Here is a 25,926-nt window from a genome sequence, read left to right as displayed (position 1 = left end):
ATTGCAGGGACTCGGCGGAGAGGAACGAGTGCCGCCGAGATCACAGGGACTGGGCAGAGCCGAGATACACATAGCCGAGTGTACTCGGCTCTTCTCGGCGCCGCTCACAGTCACACTCAGTCCTATGATGGACATAACACAGGTTCAATGGCGGGACTGGGCGTGACTGTGAGCGGCGCCAAGAAGAGCCGAGTACACTCGGCTATGTGTATCTCGGCTCCGCCGAGTCGTTGCAATCTCAGCTCCGTATTTAAATCTACACACGGCTGTGTATGTCAGCGGCAACCGCGGTGATTGCTCCGATCGATCACAATTGCCGGGGATCGGCCTATAACATGCACCCATGATTTTCCCCTGATTTTAAGGGGAAAAAATGCGTGTTATACGCCGATAAATACTATATATATATATATATATATATATATATATATATATATATATATATATATATATATATATATATGTATATATATGTATATATATATATATATATATATATATATATATATATATATATATGTCACGTACCTGGTAGGTTTTGAGCCTGAAGTGCAGAGAAAGACCTCCCTTACAGCTCCCACTTCTGTTCCTCTGGAATGGAGACAGAAGGCTCAGGAGTGAGGAGTGGTATGGGTGCGTGGCAGGATCGACAGTCACCGGAAGTTCAGGAGTGGTGGCACCCTCTGGATCCAGAAGCTGAAGAGGAGGCTGGAATGCAGAGAGGACCCGGAGCCACAGCAGGTAAGTAAGCAGGTAGGTAAGCAGGTAAGTAGGCAGGACTGGAACCAGGAACAAGCAGCAGGTAGCAGCCTGGAACGCTGGACTGGAACCAGGAACAAGCAGCAGGTAGTAGCCTGGAACGCTGGACTAGAACCAGGAACAAGCAGCAGGTAGTAGCCTGGAACACTGGACTGGAACCAGGAACAAAGCAGCAGGTAGTAGACTGGAACGCTGGACTGGAACCAGGAACAAGGCAGCAGGTAGTAGGCTGGAACACTGGACTGGAACCAGGAACAAGGCAGCAGGTAGTAGACTGGAACACTGGACTGGAACCAGGAACAAGGCAGCAGGTAGTAGACTGGAACGCTGGACTGGAACCAGGAACAAGGCAGCAGGTAGTAGGCTGGAACACTGGACTGGAACCAGGAACAAGGCAGCAGGTAGTAGACTGGAACGCTGGACTGGAACCAGGAACAAGGCAGCAAGTGGTAGGCTGGATACATGTATCAGACTGAGGGATGGTCAAACAAGCCGGAGGTCGGTATCGGTCAATCAGCAAAGGTACCAGGTACAACACAGAGGGATGGTCAGGCAAGCCAAGAGGGTCTGGTGCAGGCGGATAGCAAGATGGTCTAACAGGAAGCCGGGTCAGATAGCAGTACACAGGTCAGATCAGGGTAAGGCACACGGAACGCTGTAGAGCAGACAGCGGGGATAGAGTGTGACAGGCCGGTTTAAATAGCCCGCCTAGCACTAGCGGGAGTGCGCGCGCGCGTGCCCGTGCGTTACAGCACCCGTGAACGCGCGCGCATGCGCAGTGGAACCCGCAGCCGTGTCCCCGTGCGTCTGGATCGCCGATTAGCGGCAGGATCTTCATGACAATATATATATATATATATATATTGATACATGTCCTCCAGGGCAGTACCTAGACCCCCATACCCCTTTTGTGGCCAATTGCAGCGGTCCCTGGGTTACAAACAAGATAGGGTCTGTAGGTTTGTTTTTAAGTTAAATCTGTTTGTAAGTCGGAACAGGTATATGTAAGTATAGCTCCAGCCAAAAAAGCTATTTTTAAGCTTTCTGGATAGCATAGAGAAGGGTTATCACCCCTGTAACATTTGTTTTGCTGCCTGTGCCCCTGTTTAGAAGATTTCACCTCACTTTCTGTCTCAATGACAATTGGATTTTGAAAATTTTGGGTTGTTGTGGAAATAAGCCTTGGTGATAGAGCATCAGTGGGGGCACCTTTTTCCCATAATAACTCCCCACCCCGTACACACGGTCGGACTTTGTTCGGACATTCCGACAACAAAATACTAGGATTTTTTCCGACGGATGTTGGCTCAAACTTGTTTTGCGTACACACGGTCGCACAAAGTTGTCGGAATTTCCGATCGCCAACCACGCGGTCACGTACACCACGTACGACGAGACTAGAAAAGGCCGGTTCAGAACCAAGCGCGGCACCCTTTGGGCTCCTCTTGCTAATCTCGTGTTAGTAAAAGTTTGGTGAGAGACGATTCGAGCTTTTTCAGACTTGTGGCTTTCAGATCATTTTCTGCCGTTCAGTTTGTGCTTGTGGGTTTGTATCTGCTCTTCAGTGCGTGCAGCAAGTTCCGCGTGACTTTAATTAGTCATTGTATTCTTGTTTGTTCGTTACTGTTTTTCAGGTCGCTCTTCACAGGCCTTGCTGTTCTTCAGTGCGTTCGGTTACTTCGTTCTGAGCAGCCGACCGTTTTCTAGCCATGTTGCGTATGCCTACTCCTCGTAGAGTTCGTGCTGTGCGGGGGCTTGGTGTTGGGGTCCTGACCTTGACACAAGTCCAGTCCATGAACAGGGTGGGGAGGAGTTCATAGACCAAGAATTGGTTGCTTCAGCGTGACCAGTTCTCTCATATGCCTTTGCTCCGTGAGATCCGTGAGAATAATCCTGATGATTTCAGGAATTTTCTCAGGATGACGGACCCCGTGTTTCACTGTCTATTGGCTTCGCTGACCCCTTATATTAGCAGGCAGGATACCTGCATGAGGCAAGCCATCACTCCGGAGCAGAGGTTGGTCACTACCCTGCGGTATTTGGCGACAGGGAGAAGCCTGCAGGACTTGAAGTTCTCGACAGGCATCTCCCCCCAGGCTCTGGGGATCATCAGACCTGTTCTGCCATCATACAGGTCCTGCAGAAGGAGTATATGAAGGTAAGATTTTTATCCTTTTATATCACATTTTATTGTATTGAATGTTTGCTAATATATTGTATTTCTTTCCTCATTCCCTAATTACCATGATTGTAATATGCTGTGAATGTCCCCTTTGTCCTCATGCATGCAGGATTTTTATGTAATTATTATTTTAGGTTCTTCATACATATTTGCCCTTCAATAACCTCCCCAGCATGGTGTCTCCTGGCCCTATATTCACCTCATGTAGTCACTTAACAATGTATTTTTTCTGCTCCATAGTAGTGCTTTACCCCAAACACCCCCTAAAATGTTTTGAAATGTTATTTTTGCTTTAAATTCAGGCAGAGTGGCAGAGGCTTTTTTTTGGTGGTGTCCCCAAATAATTTTTAGTAACTCTCCCTCTCCCAACTGCTAAGTCAGCTGATCCCAATTCTCTATCCTCAATCATCTATCTGCTGACTTTGCCAAACCCATACACACTATACCCATCTCTTTTCTGCTCAGATTTATGGATGAATTCCCCAAAGCATGTAGTGCAAGGGCCTGCCTGTATACTTTCAAATGGTACTGTTTAAAGTTTTTGGATCCTATTATTATCTTGATAGGTAATAGCAGAATGTCCAAATGTCCTCAAATGTGTACAGTGTGTATTTCTATCTTTGTATTATGACACTTCTTACCTGTCCAGTGGGCTGCCAATAGTGTAACTAAGGAGGGGCTGTTCCAAGTAATACCCATTATTTAGGCATTCATCTCTCAATGAAGTGAAGAGGGTTACCTGTCCAAGATTTCCACACACCCCATAATGTTAGAAATGGCCCATGGGGGGGGGTGGATATGTACCTTATACTTTGGCGTTGTTAAATTCCCCTTAATAAATGCTATCTGGAGGTTGACCCATAATGTTTGTGTCTAATCTGCTTGCCATGTTTCTGATCAAAAATAGTAATGTTTATTGTTTTTTCCTCAATAGTTTCCTTCCATGCCACAGGAATGGCAGACTGTGGCCTCCCACTTTGCCCAGCGGTGGGACTTTCCTAACTGCGGAGGGGCAATTGATGGGAAACACGTCCACATCGTCCCATCACCCAACTCGGGGTCATACTATTTCAACCAAAAGGGGTTCAATAGTATAGTGATGTTGGTGGTGGTGTCGGCTAATTATGACTTCCTGTATGTGGACGTAGGGAAGAATGGCCGGATGTCCGATGGTGGAGTCATCGCCCAGACAGAGTTTTACAGGCATCTCCAGAATGGCAGCTTGGACTTGCCAGCTCCAGAGGACAATGTGGAAGGACTCCCATTCATGTTCATTGCTGATGAAGCGCTTGCGCTGGGGGACCACCTGATGCGGCCATTCCCAATGAGGACCCTCACCCTGGAACAGAGGGTTTTTAATTACCGGCTGGCCAGAGCCCGAAGAGTGGTGGAGAACACATTTGGAATCCTGGCCAGCCGGTTACGCCTATTTCTGACACCCATCCATATGGCGGAGTATAAACTGAACCATATTATACTTGCGTGCTGTGTTCTCCATAACTTTTTAAGGAAATATTCGGCCAACTATGCTGGCTCAGTTGGGCCTGAGGCCGGAATGATACATGAAACCACACTGACGGCGCTTGAAAGCGGCCGTCCTGGCTTGCCCTCCCTGAGTGCCTGGTGATGTCCGGTTACGCTACCTGGAGTTCTTTGTGGGTAGGGGGGGCCATCAATATGCCAGCAAATATGTGAAGCCTTTTTATAATAAAAAACAAAAAGAAATTATTTGTGGACATTTACTGCTTGTGTTTGTTTTAGCTGACCCTGACAGAAATGTGTTGAGTGCAGAAAATGGCGTGATTGTGTAACCTTATACAAAGCACTGTTGGCTGTTATTTACTAAATGCAAAAACACATTTCACTACAAGTGCACTTGCAACTGCACTGAACCTGCACTTGTAGTGCAAAGTGGATTTGCCCTTAGGAAATAACCCCCATTTTCGCTGAAAACAGCAACTACATCACCCCAAAAGTGTTGTAGTGTTGAGACAATAATCCACACATTCTTGATGAACCAACTTTTTTATACCTGCACAATCACATGTGCATTTACCAAAGGTTTTTAAAACAAACCAACATGTTTGTTGTATAACAATTTTTTGGGTGGCATTATTAAAAATAGAAATGTCCATTTACGATAAAACAGGCCTGTGTAAAACCAACAAGAAAGACAAAAAACTTGAACTTACAAAGTTCACATTAGGTAAAACCTGAAGGCAATATCAGACATCAGTATTTAGGAACTGTGTTTGATATTGCGTTCAGATGGGAGGAAATCACCCCTGGAAAAGCCAAATTTGGAAGATGCACACCAATTTACGAATGTCAACATGTGCTAGCTGCCATCACGGGGGATCAAGGGACGTGTTTTGGGGGAGCAAGCCCTTCCTCACCGCTACTTTATAATTGAGGAAGGGGTTGCACCCCCAAAACGCGTCCATTGATCTCCCGTGATGGCAGATAGCACATGTTGGCACACTGTGTGCATCCTCCAAATTTGGCTTTTCAAAACATTGCAAAAAGATTTAAAACATTGGACCACAATCAAAGAAGTGATTTTGTGGGGTTTTAAATTCGCCCCAAAACATCAATTATGTTATTATTTTTTTGAATCACATCATTTATTTTTTTCTGGATGTTTTGCAATTCGACATTACACCCCATGATCTCCCCGATCAGGATCTGGGCACTTTCAGATGTGAAAGGATCTCGATCCCTCACATCACGATCACCTAAAAAGAGAGAAACCAAACAAAAACAGGTATCAAAAATCCGCCAGCATCCATCTCTTATCTGAGCCTGTGGTCACAGACACTCACCTGTTGTGGTGCCAATTTCCACCACATCTTCTTCCTCCTCCTGCTCTTCTTGGGTTGGGGGTGTTTCACCTTTTTCCATAGGTGGGGGGTCTGTGGTCTCCTCGGATGAGGGGTGTCCTCCAAGTCTTTTCTCCCCTATGTAAAACAAAAATGGTATAATTAGCACACAGATATTTGATGGCAGAACTATAAATAGGAAACATTGCTTGGAAGTGGGTACAATTTTCTATTTTAGCCAAGTTCCAAGATGTATTTTTTTTATTGGCCTTTGTCAAGCTGCAATACTTTACCTGTTTAGTACAAGCTTCACAGATGGAGACCCCCCTATAGTATTCACTGGAGCACCTGTGTGACCCCCCTAATAAAAATGGTGTTCTTGTGTCCCACACTAGTGCTCCAGCGTCCAGATGTGAAAACAGCTGCTCAGTGTCCTCTCCTTACACAGAATCTAGTTTGCATTTCATTCTAGTAACAAACCCATCTACACAAACAAATATTTGGCATCCAAGTAGGCCCTAAAAAATGTGGGAAAATGCATATGGCCTAAACAATGGTGTTTTAGAGGCCGAAAGAAAAATGTTTGATACGAACGAATAATGGGCCCATGAACATTAAAGTTGCCCTTTTAAACTGTACAATTAAGAAAAGCATATGGAGCAGCACGAACGTAATAAAGACAAAAAGAATAGGAACACAGCACAACTACTTACTTTTTTGCAGCACTCTCCGGATCTTTCTGTACTGCTCTGGCTCTCTTAATTTCAGGTCCAACCACCGCTTCCTGAGCTGATCTTTCGATCGTCGTACCCCGAAATTCCTGTGAAGACTTTTGACCACTTTCACCATGATCTTGGCCTTTCTGATATTGGGGTTGGGGTAAGGCCCATACTTTCCGTCATAGTCGGCCCTCTTCAGGATGTCCACCATCTCCAACATCTCCCCAAAGGACATATTTGTGGCCTTAAAACGTCTCCTTCTGGATCGGGACGTGTCCAGATCCGGGCTTTCCTCCTCCTCCTCCTCCTCGTTCCTGTAATTATCACGCACCTGCTGTGACTCCGCCATGTGCTCTTCCCCCACTGCGCTGAACGAAAAGGGGCGGGGAATAGAATAGAAAGAACATCAGGGGTGGGCAGAGTTGCAGAGGTCCTGGGAGGACGACACACCGTGGAGGAGGACATTGCTGCCACCATTGCCTAAAAAATGCAGAGGATGGAGGAGGGCCAACAAGCCATGTGTGAGTCGCTCATATTGAAGGCTCTTAACAAAGGTATGAGGGGCCAAATTACAGCTCAGACACACCTTTGCGATGGTCCTCCTCCTCCTCCTGCAGGTCCTCCTCCTCCTCCTGCAGGTCCTCCTCCTCCTCCTGCAGGTCCTCCTCCTCCTTCTCCTCCAGGTCCTACTCCTCCTCCTGCCACATCTCCAACAGCACAGCCACAGCCCGGAATGAAGCGTGGAAGGAAGACCAGAAAGTAATGACCCTGGATCCAGTCTGGTCGGCCAAAAAATGCAGCCTCTTGTGGTACCACAGCCTGGGGACACACATGTCATCTGCTGTTTTACAGATCTCTGCGACTTCTGGACCAGACTGCCCTCCCTTACATATGGGCTCCTCAGGTCACCAATTTTGATGTTCAAGAATTGATGTCTGCCGTGGGGGTCCCAGGCTTCGCTAATTTCTCCTGTTGATCCAGTGTTGTCTTCCTCTTTGTTTGGTTCTGATCCCTTAATAAAGGATTTTTGTTTTGAATTATACTCTCCTATGTGTTTTACTTCAAAAAGGACAGTTTTTTTGGGAGGATTCAGGTACATTTCAAATATACAATGTGAAATTAACAAGGGGCACCAACACCAAACAATCTCCTTGAGATTAAATAATAAAAGATATCAATGGTGTTGGGGTAACTTGACACACAAAACACACACAAAAATATTCTGGAGTAAAAATAAAAATAACATTCAACAAAGATGACACGAAGAGACAAAAGGATTTGAAGCAGCCAACATTCACAGAAGATATGTGCTTTGTTCTTCAAGATGTTTGGAACAACTTACCTGCCGAGTTCTTTCAAAAAATTGATGCTGTTTTGAGGCAAAGGGTGGTCACACCAAATATTGATTTGACTTGGATTACTCTTCTTTTTGTTTACATTCCATTTTGTTAATTGATAAAAGTAAACTAGTTACACTTCCACTTCTTAACGGATTCTTCATTTACAGCATTTTTTCACACATGCCTAAAGCTTTTGCACAGTATAACATTATTTCCACCTATTAAATCGTTTTCTCCAAGAAGACAATATGCAGTTCAGTTTTGGTCGTGAGTCCTCAGAGAGACATTGTTGAATTAGGAAGAGTTTAGTGAAGGGCAACAAAATTAACTTCTTTGCACATATACTGTATGCTTACCAGAATGTAAACAGAGCTGTGTCGAGAGCATGCGCCCTGAACGTTCCCGTCACAGTTACCGGTGGCTGACCATATTTGGGAAATTATATTGACTATCTTATATCTGTGTCCCATACATTATATAGCTAACAAAAGTTCAGGGAGCTGCTATTCGGCTAGTGTTACCATCAGGATCGCTGCATGTGGCAGGTCATCCGTTTCTTTACCAGCAATTAAGCAGGTGTCAGGCAACATGAGTGATGATGGATTTAAAATCAGAAATATTTTTTGAGGATTTATGTTTTTTTGTTTTTTTTTTTAATAAAGGACCTGCTAAATGTTTGAATGTCTTTATTTCTTGGTTTATTATTATAAAAGGGGACTTTCAGATTCCACTAAGATTCTCACCTGCAGACCACCACTGGGCAAAAGATCTAGGGAAAAGGCCCTTGTTTTCATTAACTGGGACAGGTTGCTTTACCATGGGCTTGACCCTAGCAAGGTAACCCTCTTTATCAGGGCATGTGGCATGATATGGTTTGGGGGAGGTACATGCTCATGTCCTCTTCTTTATCCAGCCTCACTGCATGCTTGGAGTAAAGGTCTGGTGTAGATTTTTAAGAGGACCTTATTCTTTTTTTTCTTTTTTACATGGATCTCCCTTAAAATCTGTACCAGAACCAACGGGTCTGGTATGTATTTACTGATGGACCTCATGCTTTTTTTTCTTTGTTTGTGTTAAGTACACCCTTACAACCCATACAAGACTTAAAGGCGAGGTCCACCCTAACACTAAAATTGCTACATCTACAGGTATCCACGATCTAAGTTTAACCTATCTAGCCTTGTAATGAAGAAATCAGTATACATACCTTTTGTGAAGCCACTCTGGTTTGGTCCCATGCTGAGTTGTCAGCGGCAGCTTTGCTGTGAAGGTGGGTGCAGAAGAGGCAGCCAACAATGGAAGCCCCATAGGAGCTTTATGGGTGATGTCACTTACCATTCATTTCACAGCTGTTGTCAGCTGTCTCCTCTGCAGAGCTTCTGCCACTGGAGATCGGGCCGGACTGGCTTCAAAAAGGTATGTAGAGTATCTCACAATGGTGAGTACACCCCTGACATTTTTGTAAATATTTTAATATATCTTTTCATGTGACAACACTGCTCCCCATTCACACCTGAGACCTTGTAACACTAATGAGTCACATGACACCGGGAAAGGACAATGGCTAATTGGGCCCAATTTGGACATTTTCACTTAGGGGTGTACTCACTTTTTTTGCCAGTGGTTTAGACATTAATGGCTGTGTTGAATTATTTTAAGGGGACAGCAAATTTACACTGTTATACAAGTTGCACACTCACCACTTTACATTGTAGCAAAGTATAATTTCTTCAGTGTTGTCACATAAAAAGATTTTTTTTTGCATTGGTACATGTTCTCCAGGGCAATGCCCACCCCCTTTTTGACACCCCTTTTGAACTCCTGCAGAACTGAACCCAGGGCAGTCTGGCTCAAAACCACCTGCCAGACCTGTGCCAGACCTGTGCAGAATATACTAGACCTGTGCAGAATATACTAAAACAGACAACAAGTAGGTATTCTGAACCTAAAAAGGCTACATGCTGTGTAAAACTTACTATTACCTCAACATTGTTTCTGCTGTTTTATATATCCCCCAGGAAGCATTGCCTAAAAGTCTTTCCTGGTGCCTCCCATGGCAGCATACCCATGGTTGGTTGCTCTGCCCCCTACCAACCCACAGGACCACTTTAACTCTATAAAAAAGAGTTGCTCCCCTCAGTCAGTATTCTTTACTTTGTCCTCATACCAGCAGGATCATTATCAGCCTTACCTCACCGCTTTATGGTGTAACCGTTGCATGTTCATGCTCTCCTGCAGTATGGAGTCCCATTGCTTGGGCTGCTAAATGCGCCAGATAAGTATTGGAGGCCGTTTTTTTCTGTGGATCTTTTTTTGAGCCCATATTGGAAGATTAACAGGAGCCTATCCCTCTCCTCTATGCTCTTCCCTGATGGCATGCCTCATATCCTTGTATGAGCAGGCTGTTACCTGCCTTTTAGCGTTCCTTCATGGATAATGTCCCCCCTCCTCCTGTAGCAGTGTGCGGCGCTTCACGCGTGCCGATCTGCTCTGTTTTACCAGGCGGGGGGGCGGAGTCACAGCCTAACGTCATGTGACGATACGGTACATGCGCAGTAGTGAACTGAAGCCGTCGGCGGCCATCTTGGTACTCCCAAAGCGCTCTCAGCATAAATGGAGAGCCTGGGATTCATTACATAGCCAGCTATCAAGGTGAAGACATCTCCCTAAGTATCTTCCCCTTTTGCAAAGACAATGGAGCCTGGTCAAGGTATTTAGGGGCTTGAATATGGGTACATGTGTTTATATGCATGTATGTGTTTATATATATATATATATATATCTGATCAAAGGTTCTGCACACAGCATATCATTTATGATAAGACTTCCAAATATGTCCCACGCATAGTACGCCAAGGGAAGGTCTGGTTTGCGCCCTCAAATTTTCTTTTTCTTGGTTTCCAGCTGCCCCTAGTAATGTGATACCGCAACAAAAAGATCCTCATCATACCACTAGGTAAGGGCTGCAACAATCAGGTAAGTTTAAAAAAAAAAAAAAAGAGCACTCCGGGCAAATTAGAACATATTTTTTGTTTCTACAGCTCGCACCGGGGATCATCCCGCAGATCATCCCACCGAGGCTCCTCAGATAGGAGATCAAAAGGTCATAGGAGCTCGGGGCACTCTCATTCATCCTCAGCTCATGTCTCCTGCAGTGACCAGAGGTCACCCCGACATACCCCTAGCAGACATGAATCCCAAAGACCAGTGTATCCAAGAGAGAAGACCTGTTGGGTATGTGGAAGACAAGCGCTGCCGGAAAAATTGGTATGCGATAAGTGTCTACTAGAGGCTACAGGGGACAAGGAGAAAGACAAGCAGTAGTCCCTGGAATCAATTAAGAGCCTGATCAAGGATTCAATCAGAGAGTTGGCCCTCTCCCAAGACCAAGTTAACCCACCCTCTGCCGAAGCAGCAATAAGTGCGCCCACTCCTCATTTGGACGCAGAGGTGAATTCTGAAGATGAGGTGGAAGGGGTGGATGACAATATCTCAGCTTTTGACTTTGCTCTAGTTGAGCCTTTCATAACCACGGTCAAGGATGCAATTCAGTGGGAGGAGAATCCGGAGCCACCTAATAAAACAAAGAAATATTTCCCAGCTCTGAAAAACAAGTTATCAACCTTTCCCTTGATGGAAGAAATCAAGGAGGTGGTAACAGACGAATGGCAGAAGGTAGACGGAAGACCTATTGCGTATAATCGTTTTCTTAAGTTATATCCACTGGCATAAGCAGACGCGCAGCCTTTTGATACTGTACCAACTGTGGACGCCTCAGTTATGAGGTTGGCTAGAAATTCGACCTTACCACTAGAAGACGCAGTCTCCTTTAAAGATGTCCTTGACTGAATGATTGACTCAGACCTGAAAAAGACTTATCAGGCGGCTGGAGGAGCATGCAAACCGGTGGTAGCTCTGACCTCAATCTCAAGGGCCACCAGAGTATGGTCAGATAACGTGGAAACAGCCCTCAGACAAGGGGTGGGCTCAGAAGAAATCATTAAGGCACTGGAATTAAAGCTGGCCTCAGATTTCATAGCAGAAGCGGTTATTGATGTCTTAAAATGTTCTTCCAGGGCCATGCTGTATTCCATCACGGCCAGAAGAGCGTTGTGGCTAAAACTATGGTCAGCCGACCCAACGTCTAATCAATCATGGTGTCGTATTCCATACGATGGAAAAGCCCTGTTTGGTGAAAAAATGGATACGGCAATTACCAGAGTCACAGGGAGGAAAAGTGGTTAAATCCCCCAGGACAGAACCAGGAGGAAGCGATTTGCAAGTCGCCCAGCGGGCCAGCTAAGAGGGAAGGATTCCAGATCCTAACGCCCAGGAAGGGAATACAGAAGAGGCTGGAAAGGTTCACAAGCTACCTTTCTGATGTCGGCAAAACCAAAAGCCTCTATATCCACGGTTGAGAGCCAGAAGTCCTTTTGACACCCTCCCCACCGAAACCAGTCCAGTGGGAGCCCGTCTAAAGGCGTTTGCCCCAGTTTGGGTGGAAGTTGTGTAGACCAGAGGGCAGTGTCTACGGTCTGTCAAGGTCATTTCTGGAGATTCAAAAGGCAGCCTGCCCTCTATTCCTTTCAGTCCATCAAGATTCCAACCTCCAGAGAGAAGAAGGAGGCCCTTCTTCAATATGTCAAAATGCTTGTTCTCCAGCAGGCAGTGGTACCAGTTCCAGACTCGGAGAAACGCTTAGGCTTTTATTCCCCGGTCTTCTTGGTCCCTAAAAAATCGGGGGGTTGGAGGCCGGTGCTAGACCTGAAGAGACTGAACAGGCATATGAACATTTCAAAATGGAGTCTTTAAACACAGTTATTCTATCCGTTCAGCCAGGAGATTGGATGACGTCCATAGACCTTCAGGATGCATATCTTCACATACCTATCCGCCTTCAGTTTCAACCTTTTCTTTGGTTCAGAATAGGCGACTTACATCTTCAGTTCCAATGCCTTCCCTTCGGGATTTCAACAGCGCCCAGAACTTTCACCAAAGTGCTAGTAGCGATCTTGGCTCCTCTTCGAGAGAAGGGGATTCGAGTACTACACGGACGATATTCTAGTTCTATCCCAGCACAGACAGACCTTGGTGATACACGTGCAATTGATCCTAGACACACTGATAAAGTTTGGTTGGCTAATCAACTACGCCAAAAGTCAACTTACGCCCACACAGGAGATAACTTACCTAGGAGCATTCTTCAACACTCCAGGAAGAGCAGTTTTAGTCCCGGCAGAAAAGATCCCTTCATTGATAGGGAAGGTGAAAAGGGCACTAGCGAGCCATTCCATGTCAGTGTCAGACTGTCTGAGCCTGCTCGGTTCCCTCTCTTCATGCATACCTATGGTGAAATGGGCCAGAGGGCATCTACGGACTTTCCATGTGGGCTTTTTATCACAGTGAAAGAAAAATAGCCTAGATCAGAGGATATTAATTACGCCTGCAATGAAATCCAGCCTTTGGTGGTGGACAAGGCCATCCAACCTTCTGCTTCACTGTCCCCTTGGCCCCATCCCATGGACTGTTCTGACGACAAACGCAAGTCAGTTAGGATGGGGGGCACATTACCAAGACCAGTTGGTACAGGGCAGATGGCAATTCAATGCAACAGAGGTAGTATCAAACACCTTGGAGCTAAGGGCGGCTTGGTTAGCAATCTTGTCTCTGGCCATCTTCCTCGGGGCAAATCCTTCCTTCTCCAGATGGACAACAAAGCGGCAGTAGCCTATGTTCAGAATCAAGGGGGAACGCACAGCAGGTCCCTCCTGAACGGAGTGACACCCATTCTGACATGGGCCAAGAGGAATCTAGTCAACCTACGGGCCTCATATATCCCAGGGCCAGAGAACCAGTTAGCCGATCAGCTGTCAAGATCTTTCAGCCACAACGAGTGGTCTCTGAATCCGAGGGTCTTCTCCTGGATATGCTAGCAATGGGGCACTCCCCAAATAGACCTATTTGCCTCCCCGCTCAATGCAAAGACACCGCTTTTCTTTTCGAGATCCCCATCTCCAAAGTCAGCAGGGGTGGATGCTCTAACCCAACCATGGAACTTTCAGATGGCATACGCATACCCCCCACCTCCACTGATACTGAGGTTTCTCCAACGCCTAACAACAGAGGCGATCACAATTTTGGCAGTGATTGCATACTGGCCCAAGAGATCGTGGTTCATGCTGCTAGTCAAGATGGCCTTGTGCAAACCGCTTCCCCTTCCAGGCATAGACAACCTTCTGTCTCAAGGCAAGTTCTGTCACCCGCACCCAGGGAGATCCTAGACTTGAGGGTCTGGAAGTTGAACGGAAGAGGTTGGGCGAGTTAGGATGTTCGCATAATGTCATTCAAACACTACTGCAGGCCAGAAAAGCATCTACAAATTCTACATACTATAGAGTTCGGAGAAAGTTTACAGAGTTGGCAGAGACTAAACATTTCGATCCTCTAAACCCCGGAATCCAGAGCATACTCCTCTTTTTACAGAGTGGATTGGACTTAGGTTTGGGCCTGAACACGCTTAAAGTCCAGGTTTCAGCCCTTTCAGCTCTAACAGATACCCGGTGGGCACTAGACCCTCTTGTGGAACGTTTATTGAAAGCAGTTCTTAGATTGAGGCCTCCCAGAAAGACGCTATACCCCAGATGTGATTTGACTATTGTGCTTAGTGTCCTTTCAAAACCTCTGTTTGCTTCCACAGAAGAATGCACCCTGGAGGATATTTCTCTGAAGGCAGTCTTTCTAGTCGCCATCACTTCAGGTTGCAGGGTATCAGAGATCCAAGCATTAGGGTTACAAGAACCCTACATTACCTTCTTCCCAGACAGGGTGGTGTTACAGCCTATTCATCAGTTCATCCCTAAAGTACCTTCAGTCTTTCATCCAAACCAAGAGTGGGTTATTCCAGCATTCGGGGAGGATCCATCCTCCACAAAACTGTATGAGTTGGATATAGCCAGATCACTAAGTCACTACCTAAATTTGACGCAGCAGTTCAGTTCAACGGCTATTTATCATCCCAAAAGGTGCCAGGAAGGGAATGGCGGCATCCAAGACGACCTTGGCAACCTGGATTGTAAGGTTAATCCAAAGAGCATATCGGGCTAGTGGTCTCCCAGTTCCAGATGCGGTCAATGCGCACTCAACGCATGGAATAGCCTCCTCCTGGGCAGCTTTGGCGCGGGTCTCCCCTGAGACAATTTGTCGAGCGGTCAGCTGGTCATCCTTCAGCACGTTCATGTCCCACTATAGTGTAGACCCAGCAGTCCTTACTTCCTGAGAGTTTGGGTAAAGGACCTTGCAGTCATCTGTACTGTAGCTTTTTTGTTTTATTAAATTTCTTTATTGCAGTACCCTTCCTGTAAGCGAGTTATTTACCATGGGTATGCTGCCATGGGAGGCACCAGGAAAATGGAAAATTGAATACTCACCTTTCCGTAATTTTCCTTTCCTGGTGCCTGCCCATGGCAGTATACACCCTCCCTTCAATGATCCTTAGCGTTATGAGATCTAGTTACAAGAATACTGACTGAGGGGAGCAACTCTTTTTTATAGAGTTAAAGTGGTCCTGTGGGTTGGTAGGGGGCGGAGCAACCAACCAACCTGCCATGGGCAGGCACCAGGAAAGGAAAATTACGGAAAGGTGAGTATTCAATTTTCCGTTTTCCCTCTGTATGTAATGTTAAGCTGATCCCATGTATGACTATTTAAAAAAAAGTTACATATATACAGAAATTATTAACTTACTGTTTTGTAGCTCCTCTTTGCGGTTTTACATGAACCTCCTAACTTTCCTTTCTGCAAATGAAAAAATTAACCAGGATCCAGACATCTTACCCAATATCACTCTAGGCTTCCATCTATATGATTCATGGTTGGAACCCAGGAAGGGTGTACAGAGTGTTATGCAGATCTTATCTGGACCAAATGGGACATTTCCTAATTATTCTTGTAAAGGACAAGGCAAGCTGGCTGGTGTTATTGGAGATCACCATTCATCTACTACAATTCCAATTTCCCAAATCCTCGGATTGTACAGATACACACAGGTGAGTGAAAACTACTTGTATATTTGTAATACTATTCTAAGTCAACAGAAGCAACAATATACAGTGGGGACGGAAAATATTCAGAGCCCCTTAAATTTTTCACTCTTTGTTATATTGCAGCCAAATGCTAAAATCCTTTAAATTATTTTTTTTTCCTCATTAATGTACACACAGCACCCCATATTGACAGAAAAACACAGAATTGTTGACATTTTTGCAGATTTATTAAAAAAAAACTGAAATATCACATGGTCCTAAGTATTCAGACCCTTTGCTTTGACGTTCATATATTTAATTCAGGTGCTGTCCATTTCTTCTGATCATGCTTGAGATGGTTCTACGCCTTCATTTATACTGACTGGACTTGATTAGGAAAGCCACACACCTGCCTATATAAGACCTTACAGCTCACAGTGCATGTCAGAGCAAATGAGAATCATGAGGTCAAAGGAACTGCCTGAAGAGCTCAGAGACAGAATTGTGGCAAGGCACAGATCTGGCCAAGGTTACAAAAAATTTCTGCTGCACTTAAGGTTCCTAAGAGCACAGTGGCCTCCATAATCCTTAAATGGAAGATGTTTAGGATGACCAGAACCCTTCCTAGAGCTGGCCGTCCAGCCAAACTAAGCTATCGGGGGGAGAAGAGCCTTGGTGAGAGAGGTAAAGAAGAACCAAAAAATCACTGTGGCTGAGCTCCAGAGATGCAGTCGGGAGATGGGAGAAAGTTGTAGAAAGTCAACCATCGCTGCAACTCTCCACCATTCGGGGCCATGTTTTCATGTGCAAGACACATGAAAACATGGAGTTTGCTAAAAAACACCTGAAGGACTCCAAGATGGTGAGAAATAAGATTCTCTGGTCTGATGAGACCAAGATAGAACTTTTTGGCCTTAATTCTAAGCGGTACGTGTGGAGAAAACCAGGCACTGCTCATCCCCTGTCCAATACAGTCCCAACAGTGAAGCATGGTGGTGGCAGCATCATGCTGTGGGGGTGTTTTTCAGCTGCAGGGACAGGACGACTGGTTGCAATAGAGAGAAAGATGAATGCGGCCAAGTACAGGGATATCCTGGACGAAAACCTTCTCCAGAGTGCTCAGGAACTCAGATTGGGCCGAAGGTTTACCTTCCAACAAGACAATGACAATAAGCACACAGCTAAAATAACGAAGTAGTGGCTTCACAACAACTCCCTGACTGTTCTTGAATGGCCCAGCCAGAGCCCTGACTTAAACCCAATTGAGCATCTCCGGAGAGACCTAAAAATAGCTGTCCACCAATGTTTACCATCCAACTTGACAGAACTGGAGAGGATCTGCAAGGAGGAATGGCAGAGGATCCTCAAATCCGGGTGTGAAAAAACTTGTTGCATCTTTTCCTAAAAAGACTCATGGCTGTATTAGATCAAAAGGGCGCTTCTACTAAATACTGAGCAAAGGGTCTGAATACTTAGGACCATTCTGTGTTTTTCTGTCAATATGGGGTGCCGTGTGTACATTAATGAGGGAAAAAAATGAACTTAAATTATTTTAGCAAATGGCTGCAATATAACAAAGAGTGAAAAATGTAAGGGGGTCTGAATACTTTCCATCCCCACTGTACATTTTATAAAAATATGCCAGTCTGTGAAAGTTAAAGTGTTTGCAAATGCAGTCTGGCAAACAAATGAATACAAACCTGACACCATCACTAATTTTCATAATTAAAATCTAACGCAATTAGCCTTTTTTAGGGCTTTCATCTATGGTCATGTGACTGTTCAGTCCCCTATTCTCCTGCTGCTTGGAGGTCTAGGGGCAGAGAATTAAGAAAACCTCCAGGAGTGGCTACCAATTATAGTGGTGGGGGCTGGGCTATAGAATAGGAGCCACTATTAATATTACACTTTTATCCACCTCAGTTAGGCTCCCATTTGCCTACTTCACCAACAGCACTGTTTGATGGGGTGAGTAGGGGTTTATTTACAGTGGCTTCCCCTGTCATTACTGTTCACAGCATAGAAGAGGTCCTGCCCACCACCAGGCCCATTCAGAGAGATAAGTACCTTAGACGCCTGGTGCATTTACACAAGTGGTGGCAATGCAGTGCAGAGGTCCCAACCACTACCCATATTGTACAGAGAACAGGGTAAGCAATAGATACCTGGAGCATGCTCACAGGTTGTGGCAACACTGTAGAATGTAGAAAAGCCTGCAGATCATTGCCACTGCCAACATGCAGGAAGAAGTGACTGTCAGGATCAATTGGTATATTTTAGTTTATAGTAAATGTATCATACAAAATAGAAGGCACACAATGACAGACTTGTTTTTTGTAGAGACCATTTTTTTTTTTTTTTGATCAAGTGTGGGGGCAAGTCTAGTCATTACTAGGGTTGGGCCGAACACCCCACCGGTTCGCACCAGAACATCCAAACAGGCAAAAAATTTGGACAAACAAACGAACACCATTGAAGTCTACGTATATAAGCCTTTAAATTGAGAACTTTTGATTTTTCATGTTAGTGTCCCATAGATTTTAATGGTGTTCCGCGACTTTTGAATTTGCCATGAACACCGCATATTGTTTGGTGTTCGCCGAACACCCGAATAACCAAAGTTCAGCCCTAACTTATGCTCAGGCTGAACCGTTTGCCCATCCCTAGTTATTACTTGTGCACTCCATCTCTGCTTCTGCCACTTTTTTCCAGGCAATTGCTGCTAAAAGGACTTAATTAGCAGTTTTTAAAGTCCTTTGAAGCTTATTTGTAGGTCTGTGTGTGGGTTACTTTGATCTGTCTTTGCTGAATCAATGCAAAGAGGTATTAGAGCTTGTACTGCATTTACTGGCCTCTCTGATTAATTTCCAGTTTGCTCTTAGCTTTTAAAATTACACATATAAGATACATACTGTATGTATGCACATGTAATGTGAGACACATGTAGACTATCCTTTGCTGGCCTCTTTCTGAATATGCTTGTAAACTGGCTTTTCTGTTTAGCTAGAATCAGTGATCCAGAGCAAGCAGATCACAAGTAAAGCCAGGGTAGTGTCAGATCTCCTGATTATAAATAGATAAAAAACACAGCGCTCGCAAATAAATAAATTATATTAAAAACTAATTCATGTGTTGCAGCTGCTAGATGAAAAAAGTGCTAACACTTTGAAAATATATAAAACAAAAAGAATCTGCGCTGGCAACTCCCCAAGTGTATAATTGTGTGAAAGTGATATTTTGAGTTTTATATCAAAAAGCATATATACCATATGATGTTGCACAGAACCACATTTAGTGGATATTATATGGAGATGTACCAAGAACTGTGCATAAAACTACCAAACTATGTGAATAAAAATAAATCAATAAACGTAAATTTTGTGATCTAAATCAATTCACTCTTGGACGCTATGCGACTAGAAAGTCACTAGACTGTTATAGAGATAATCCCATACATTTGTGAGTGACAATAAATTAATCTCTGAAGAGTAAAGAATATGTGAATCAAAAGTCATAAATCATAACATAAAGTCTGTTAAATTAGACCGTTCCTTCACAGGATGACAATCTGCAGATTTCAAACTTGATTCATTCAAAATAATAGATTCCAAATAACAGATAAGGCTGATGCCGGTAATGCTTGAGAGGAGGCTTTAGAGATCACAACCCTCGCATTCCATCAGAAAAAAGAAGAAGAGAAGACACATAGCATAAAACCTATGACACCGTGAGATCACCTGCGCATAAAAGCGCTACTCACGGAACCGATGTACGTCCTGATGACGTAACATCCTGCCCACGCTTGTAAACCTGAGAACCAGTGACATCACTTCCTGGAGTTGGTGGAACGCACGCCGCACAGCAGCGAACACCGACTAAACTATCTGAATGCCTGCTCTGCACATCGGTTCCGTGAGTAGCGCTTTTATGCGCAGGTGATCTCACGGTGTCATAGGTTTTATGCTATGTGTCTTCTCTTCTTCTTTTTTCTGATGGAATGCGAGGGTTGTGATCTCTAAAGCCTCCTCTCAAGCATTACCGGCATCAGCCTTATCTGTTATTTGGAATCTATTATTTTGAATGAATCAAGTTTGAAATCTGCAGATTGTCATCCTGTGAAGGAACGGTCTAATTTAACAGACTTTATGTTATGATTTATGACTTTTGATTCACATATTCTTTACTCTTCAGAGATTAATTTATTGTCACTCACAAATGTATGGGATTATCTCTATAACAGTCTAGTGACTTTCTAGTCGCATAGCGTCCAAGAGTGAATTGATTTAGATCACAAAATTTACGTTTATTGATTTATTTTTATTCACATAGTTTGGTAGTTTTATGCACAGTTCTTAGTACATCTCCATATAATATCCACTAAATGTGGTTCTGTGCAACATCATATGGTATATATGCTTTTTGATATAAAACTCAAAATATCACTTTCACACAATTATACACTTGGGGAGTTGCCAGCGCAGATTCTTTTTGTTTTATAGATCTCCTGATTAGTATAATTTTTCTGGTTATGCATCAGGGGCGTTGCTAGGTCTACAAAAGATCTGGGGCTAGAGCCCATAGCAGCAAAGTAAGGAAAGTCTTACGCTTTACATCAGGGTCCCCAGAGAGCTTCCCTCCTTACATCAGGGTCCCCTGAGAGCTCCCCTCCCCACATCAGGGTCCCCAGAGCCCTCCTTGTTACATCAGGGTTCCCTGAGAGCTCCCCTCCCCACATCAGGGTCCCCAGAGAGCCCCCCTCTTTACATCAGGGTCCCCAGAGTCCTCCTTGTTACATCAGGGTCCCTAAATATCCCCTTCCTTACATCAGGGTCCCCAGAGCCCTACTTGTTACATCAGGGTCCCCAGAGAGCTCCCCTTCTTACATCAGGGTCCCTAGAGACCTCCATGTTACATCAGGGTCCCCAGAGAGCCCGCCCTTTACTTCAGGGTCCCCAGAGCGCCACCCCCTTACATCAGGGTCCCCAGAGCTGCTCTTCCTCTAGCATTAAATATAAGTCTCCTAAAGTTTCTTACCTTCTTTAAATTCACAATGTGTGAAGGGGGAGGTTGGGCGCTGGCAGCAGCCATGTCTAAATGAGAAGGTTTCCCACTGGGAGGGAGTGGAGTTAGAAAAACCTGGTTGATTGGTTGATAGCAACCACTGAGGAGACAGTGAGCCGGGAGGTGTGGCAGCAGCCAGCCCAGGACAGGAATGCAAGCGATGAAAGTTCCTCTCTCCGCTGAATTCCTGAGAGGGTGGAGTCACATAGTTGGTTGCTAGATGCTGGGTGGTCCTAGCAACCATCCACCACAGGAATGTCAGTCAGTGGCGAGCAGAAGCCAGGACTGCTGCAGCAGGAGTACAGCATGGGTGGCTGCACCCGGTAGCAGACTTGGGGCTTTGGGCCCCAGATTCAGGGCTATAGCCATAGAAGCCACCCCCTAGCAAAGCCACTGTTATGCATAATTTTGCCTGAGTAGGAAAGTCTGTCCCCTGCCAGCCTTCTACAGAAAGGGGTCAATGTTTTCTAAATAAGATTCAACATACCCACTGATAAGTCCAAGCTTTGGCATATAATTATTATGAACCTTGCTGTTGATTAGAGAGCTATAAAAATGACACAACAGGGGGCACGTTACACGTCTTCAGGCAGACCACTGTTTCAATGCAAAGAGCAAACATCCTTCTCTACAGCATGCTGGCAGGGGCCAGGCTTGACTACTCCGGTTTCTGTAAGACTTTGAACATCTTTGTTTTGATGCATATGCATATGATGCATATGGAACGTATTTAGCTGATTTAATCGGAAAGATCAATTGTATTTTTATATATTTGTACAGTATGGTCTCAAATGATAACTTTAGTGGAAGCTGGATATGAATGTAATCTGCAAATATATCAACATTAGAATTTATAGTTAATCCTCCTCTTTTTAGATTAGCTATGGGGCCACCGATTACTCATTAAGTGACAGACTCATTTACCCGCATGTTTTCAGGACCGTTCAGAATGATTATGTCCATTATTTAGCAATTACCAAACTAGTGAAGCATTTTGTCTGGAATTGGGTTGGAATACTTTTTTCAGACAATGATGCCGGAGAGAATGAAGCACAAATTCTGAAGAGACATTTGGCTTCCCAGGAGATTTGTGTGGCTTTTGAAAAAAGAATAACTGCAAATTCTGCTACAAGAAATCAGTGGAGAGACACACTTAGTAAAGTACGATGTAACGTTTTAATAATTTGTGGTTCCTTCACAAGCAATGCTGGGAATTACCTTTCTGAATACACTCAGATCAATAGAAACAATATTCTTATCTTTCCCCCTGGCTGGACTTTAAATGGAATCATTCTGACAACTGTTTTCATAGGTTCTATAACAAGTTTGTCTTTACAGCTTTCTGATCCACAAATTCTTAGAGATGAAATTATGTTTGATGCCAATTTTTTGTCAAGACATTCACAAATTGAGCAGCTGATCGATGATCTGATCATTACATTTTACAATGTAACATCAACTCAAAATGGAGCAAATATTTATTTCCAAAACATTCCTATTTCTCGTCAGAGTCTATTAAGAATTATGGCTTCAAGAATTGACAAAGATTTGCTTTTCAGAGAATCTCTCCGAGTGTATATTGCAGTAAAAGCTATGGCTGAAGCTATACATATTTTCAACAAGTTTAATCACCGTTTTAACATTAACAGATTTAATCAGGTAAAGTTAGTTTGAAATGTATTTGTTGGGTGAGCGCAAGCCAGTGGAGGAATTGGCAAAGAGGGTTGGTGGTTAATAGGGATGGGCCAAACAACCCCCGGTTCGGTTCGCACCAGAACACCGCAAACAGGCAAAAAGTTCTAGCAAACATGCGAACCCTATTAAAGTCTATGGGACATGAACATGAAAAATCAAAAGTGCTCATTTTAAAGGCTTATGTGCAAGTTATTGCCATAAAAAGTGTATGGAGACTCGGGTACTAACTAGGGGACATGTATAAATGCAAAAAAAACAAAAACAACAGGTTTTTTAGGACCAGTGATTTTAATAATGCTTAAAGTGAAACAATAAAAATGAAAATATTCCTTTAACAGCTTGCTGACCGCCGCCTGTACATATACGTAGGCAGAATGGCACGGCTGGGCAAAGTAACGTACCTGTATGTTACTTTGAATTTTCCGCCGTGCACGCGCCTGCTGCAAGCTCAGTGACCGTTACCATAGGACATGCAGACCCGATGTCTACCGGGTGCCCGCGATCATGTCATGGAGCTGAAAAACGGGGAGATGTCAGTGTAAACACAGCATCTCCCCAATCTGCCTAGTGACAGGACACTGATCGTCTGCTCCCTCTCATCGGGAGCAGTGATCAGTGTCATGTCACTGCTAGCCCATCCCCCAGACAGTTAAAATCACTCCCTAGGACACACTTAACCCCTTCCCGCCCCCTAGTGGTTAACCCCTTCACTGCCAGTGACATTTTTACAGTAATCAATGCAATTTTATAGCATTGATCTCTGTATTAATGCCAATGGTCCCAAAAATGTGTCAAATTTGTCCGATGTGTCCGCCATAATGTTGCAGCCATGATAAAAAATGCTGATCGCTGCCGTTACTAGCAAAAAAAAAAATATTAATAAAAATGCCATAAAACTATCCCCTATTTTGTAGACGCTATAACTTTTGCGCAAACCAATCAATAAACACTTATTGCAAATTTTTTTACCAAAAATATGTCGAAGAATACATATCTGCCTAAACTGAGGAAAAAAATGTTTTTTTATATATTTTTGGGGGATATTATAGCAAAAAGTAAAAAATAATGTGTTTTTTTTTTTTATTGTCGCTCTTTTTTTATTTATAGCACAAAAAATAAAAACCACAGAGGTGATCAAATACAACCAAAAGAAAGCTCTATTTGTGTGGAAAAAAGACATCAATTTTGTTTAGGAGCCATGCCGCATGACTGCGCAATTGTCAGCTAAAGCGACGTAGTGCCAAATCGCAAAAAGTGCTCTGGTCTTTGGCCAGCCAAATGGTCCGGGGCTTAAGTGGTTTAATATCATGCCTGGGGGGTCCCCTTCTACTGCCTGTAAAGTGGCGATGTGTAGAACATGCTGCAGCAATAATGACATTTCTAAAGGAAAAAAATGTCATTTAAACTCGCTCGCAGCTGTAATGTAAAATCAGGGAAAAAACAGTGTAGCCCCCCCCCAGTCCATACCAGGCCCTTCAGGTCTGCTATGAATATTAGGGGGAATAACACGCCAAAGTTTTTTTAAAAATTGGCAGCGGTTCCCTCACAAAATCCATACCAGAACCTTATCCGAGCATGCAGCCTGGAGGTCAGAATAGGAGGGACGAGGTTGCGCCCCCCCTCCTGAACCATACCAGGCTCACCCTCACCCCAAGGCACCTTGCCCCCATGTTGATGGGGACAAAAACCTCTTCCCGACAACCGTGGCCATTGGTTGTCGGGGTCTGCGGGCGGGGGGTTTATCGGAATCTGGAAGGATTCTGAGGGAGAGAGCTGGGTGACGTCACTTACGGTCGCGGCCGAGACCATAAGTTCCTATGCTTGTAACGCTGTTTGTTTTTTCAACTGAAACTTTAAGCTACTATTGTGTTTTAACAAAACTATTTGCTCAAATACTACACTATGGAGCCTTCCCCTTCCTTTATATTCTTATGAGCCTGCTCTACCTGGTGACTGTGACTCTGCTGGGAACATCTTAGGAATCGATCGGTCACCATTTTGGATCGATTGGTGTTGGAAATATCAGAGACGCTCTTTAATTGGATTTATGAGGTGCGAGGCTGGGGGAAACGGTGTCATACACAGTGGATGGTGGAGATTCTTTGGATATTGGCACTCTACATTTTATCTATGATGAACTATATTTGCACATTGTGGATTCACTAAAATATCTGGATTATCTTTTTGTACTTTATTTGGGACTATATAATTATATATATATATTTTTGGATGAATCATACATTTTTGGATGAATTAGCAACATTTTTTGGTATATATATTTTTTATTTTTTATATTGTCGCACATAGTGCATGGTGGAGATTCTTTGGATGTTGGCACTTTGCACTTTACCTGGGATGAACTGTATTTGCATGTTGTGGATTCACTAAATATATCTGGACTATCTTTTTATCTGAATATATTCTTTTATGAATCGTATATTTCGTGGAAAAATTATTTTTTGCACATACTTTTAATTCACTGATTGTTATTTGCACATTGGATATTGCTAATTGCACATTTGCTATTTGTTATTTTGCACATTGGATTATTGGAATTATTTGCATCGTTGCTAATATTTTGCACATTGCGATATTTGCACTAGTTTTATCACTTTGACTAGTTATTCATTTACATATTTATTATTATTTATGCAGCAAGCGCCACATTTCCTTGATTGCACCCCTACCCTTTACCAAAAAAAGTCTCAAAATGTCAAAACCACAACAGACAGTTTTTGACAATTCCTTTATTAAAAAATAAATAAAAAAGGGTCCCGGGATGTACATCCATTATCAATCACGTCGCCCGATGGACCTGAAAAATATAAAAAAAAACAAAAAACTCCGCCTCCATGGGAGGCCATGGGAGGCGCTCTTGGCATAAGAAGGGGGCAGGGTCACTGGGTGGCCCCGCTCTTGCCTATATAACAGCTGTCAAATCCAAGAGACAGTGGTCGCCAGGAGGCCTCCCATCTAGGCGGAGCTTTTAAAAAAAATATATATTTTTCAGGTCCGTCGGGCGGCATGATTGAAGATGGATGGACACTGTGAGACACTTTTTTATTTATTTTTTTAATAAAGGAATTGTCAAAAACTGTCTGTTGTTTTTACTTTTAAACACTTTTGTTGGTGAATGGGTAGGGTTACAATATACCCCTACCCATTCACATAGGGGCGTGAGATACCCTTTTGAAAGGGGGCATCCAGATTCCGATAAGATCCCCGCTCACAGACCCCCACAATCAATGGCCAGAATTGTCGGGTAGAGGCTCTTGTCCCCATCAACATGGGAGCAAGGTGCTTTGAGTTGGAGGCGCAGAGCACCCCTGC

At 44.0% G+C, this 25,926-nt stretch overlaps 1 protein-coding gene across 1 annotated transcript in view; it reads left to right on the top strand.

Moving 5' to 3' along the window:
- LOC141128428 (vomeronasal type-2 receptor 26-like) overlaps positions 1 to 25,926 on the top strand; it is a 181,648-nt gene that overhangs the window by 68,739 nt on the left and 86,983 nt on the right. Inside the window, exons 2-3 of the mRNA XM_073616104.1 lie at positions 15,573 to 15,864; positions 21,778 to 22,560. Of these exons, the coding sequence (XP_073472205.1) occupies positions 15,573 to 15,864; positions 21,778 to 22,560 (1,075 nt within the window). The remainder of the gene's footprint in view (positions 1 to 15,572; positions 15,865 to 21,777; positions 22,561 to 25,926) is intronic.

This window comes from Aquarana catesbeiana, linkage group LG01 (genome assembly GCF_042186555.1).
Source record: "Aquarana catesbeiana isolate 2022-GZ linkage group LG01, ASM4218655v1, whole genome shotgun sequence".
NCBI classification, from domain to species: Eukaryota; Metazoa; Chordata; class Amphibia; order Anura; family Ranidae; genus Aquarana; species Aquarana catesbeiana.
This window is presented reverse-complemented; position numbering and strand designations above follow the sequence as displayed.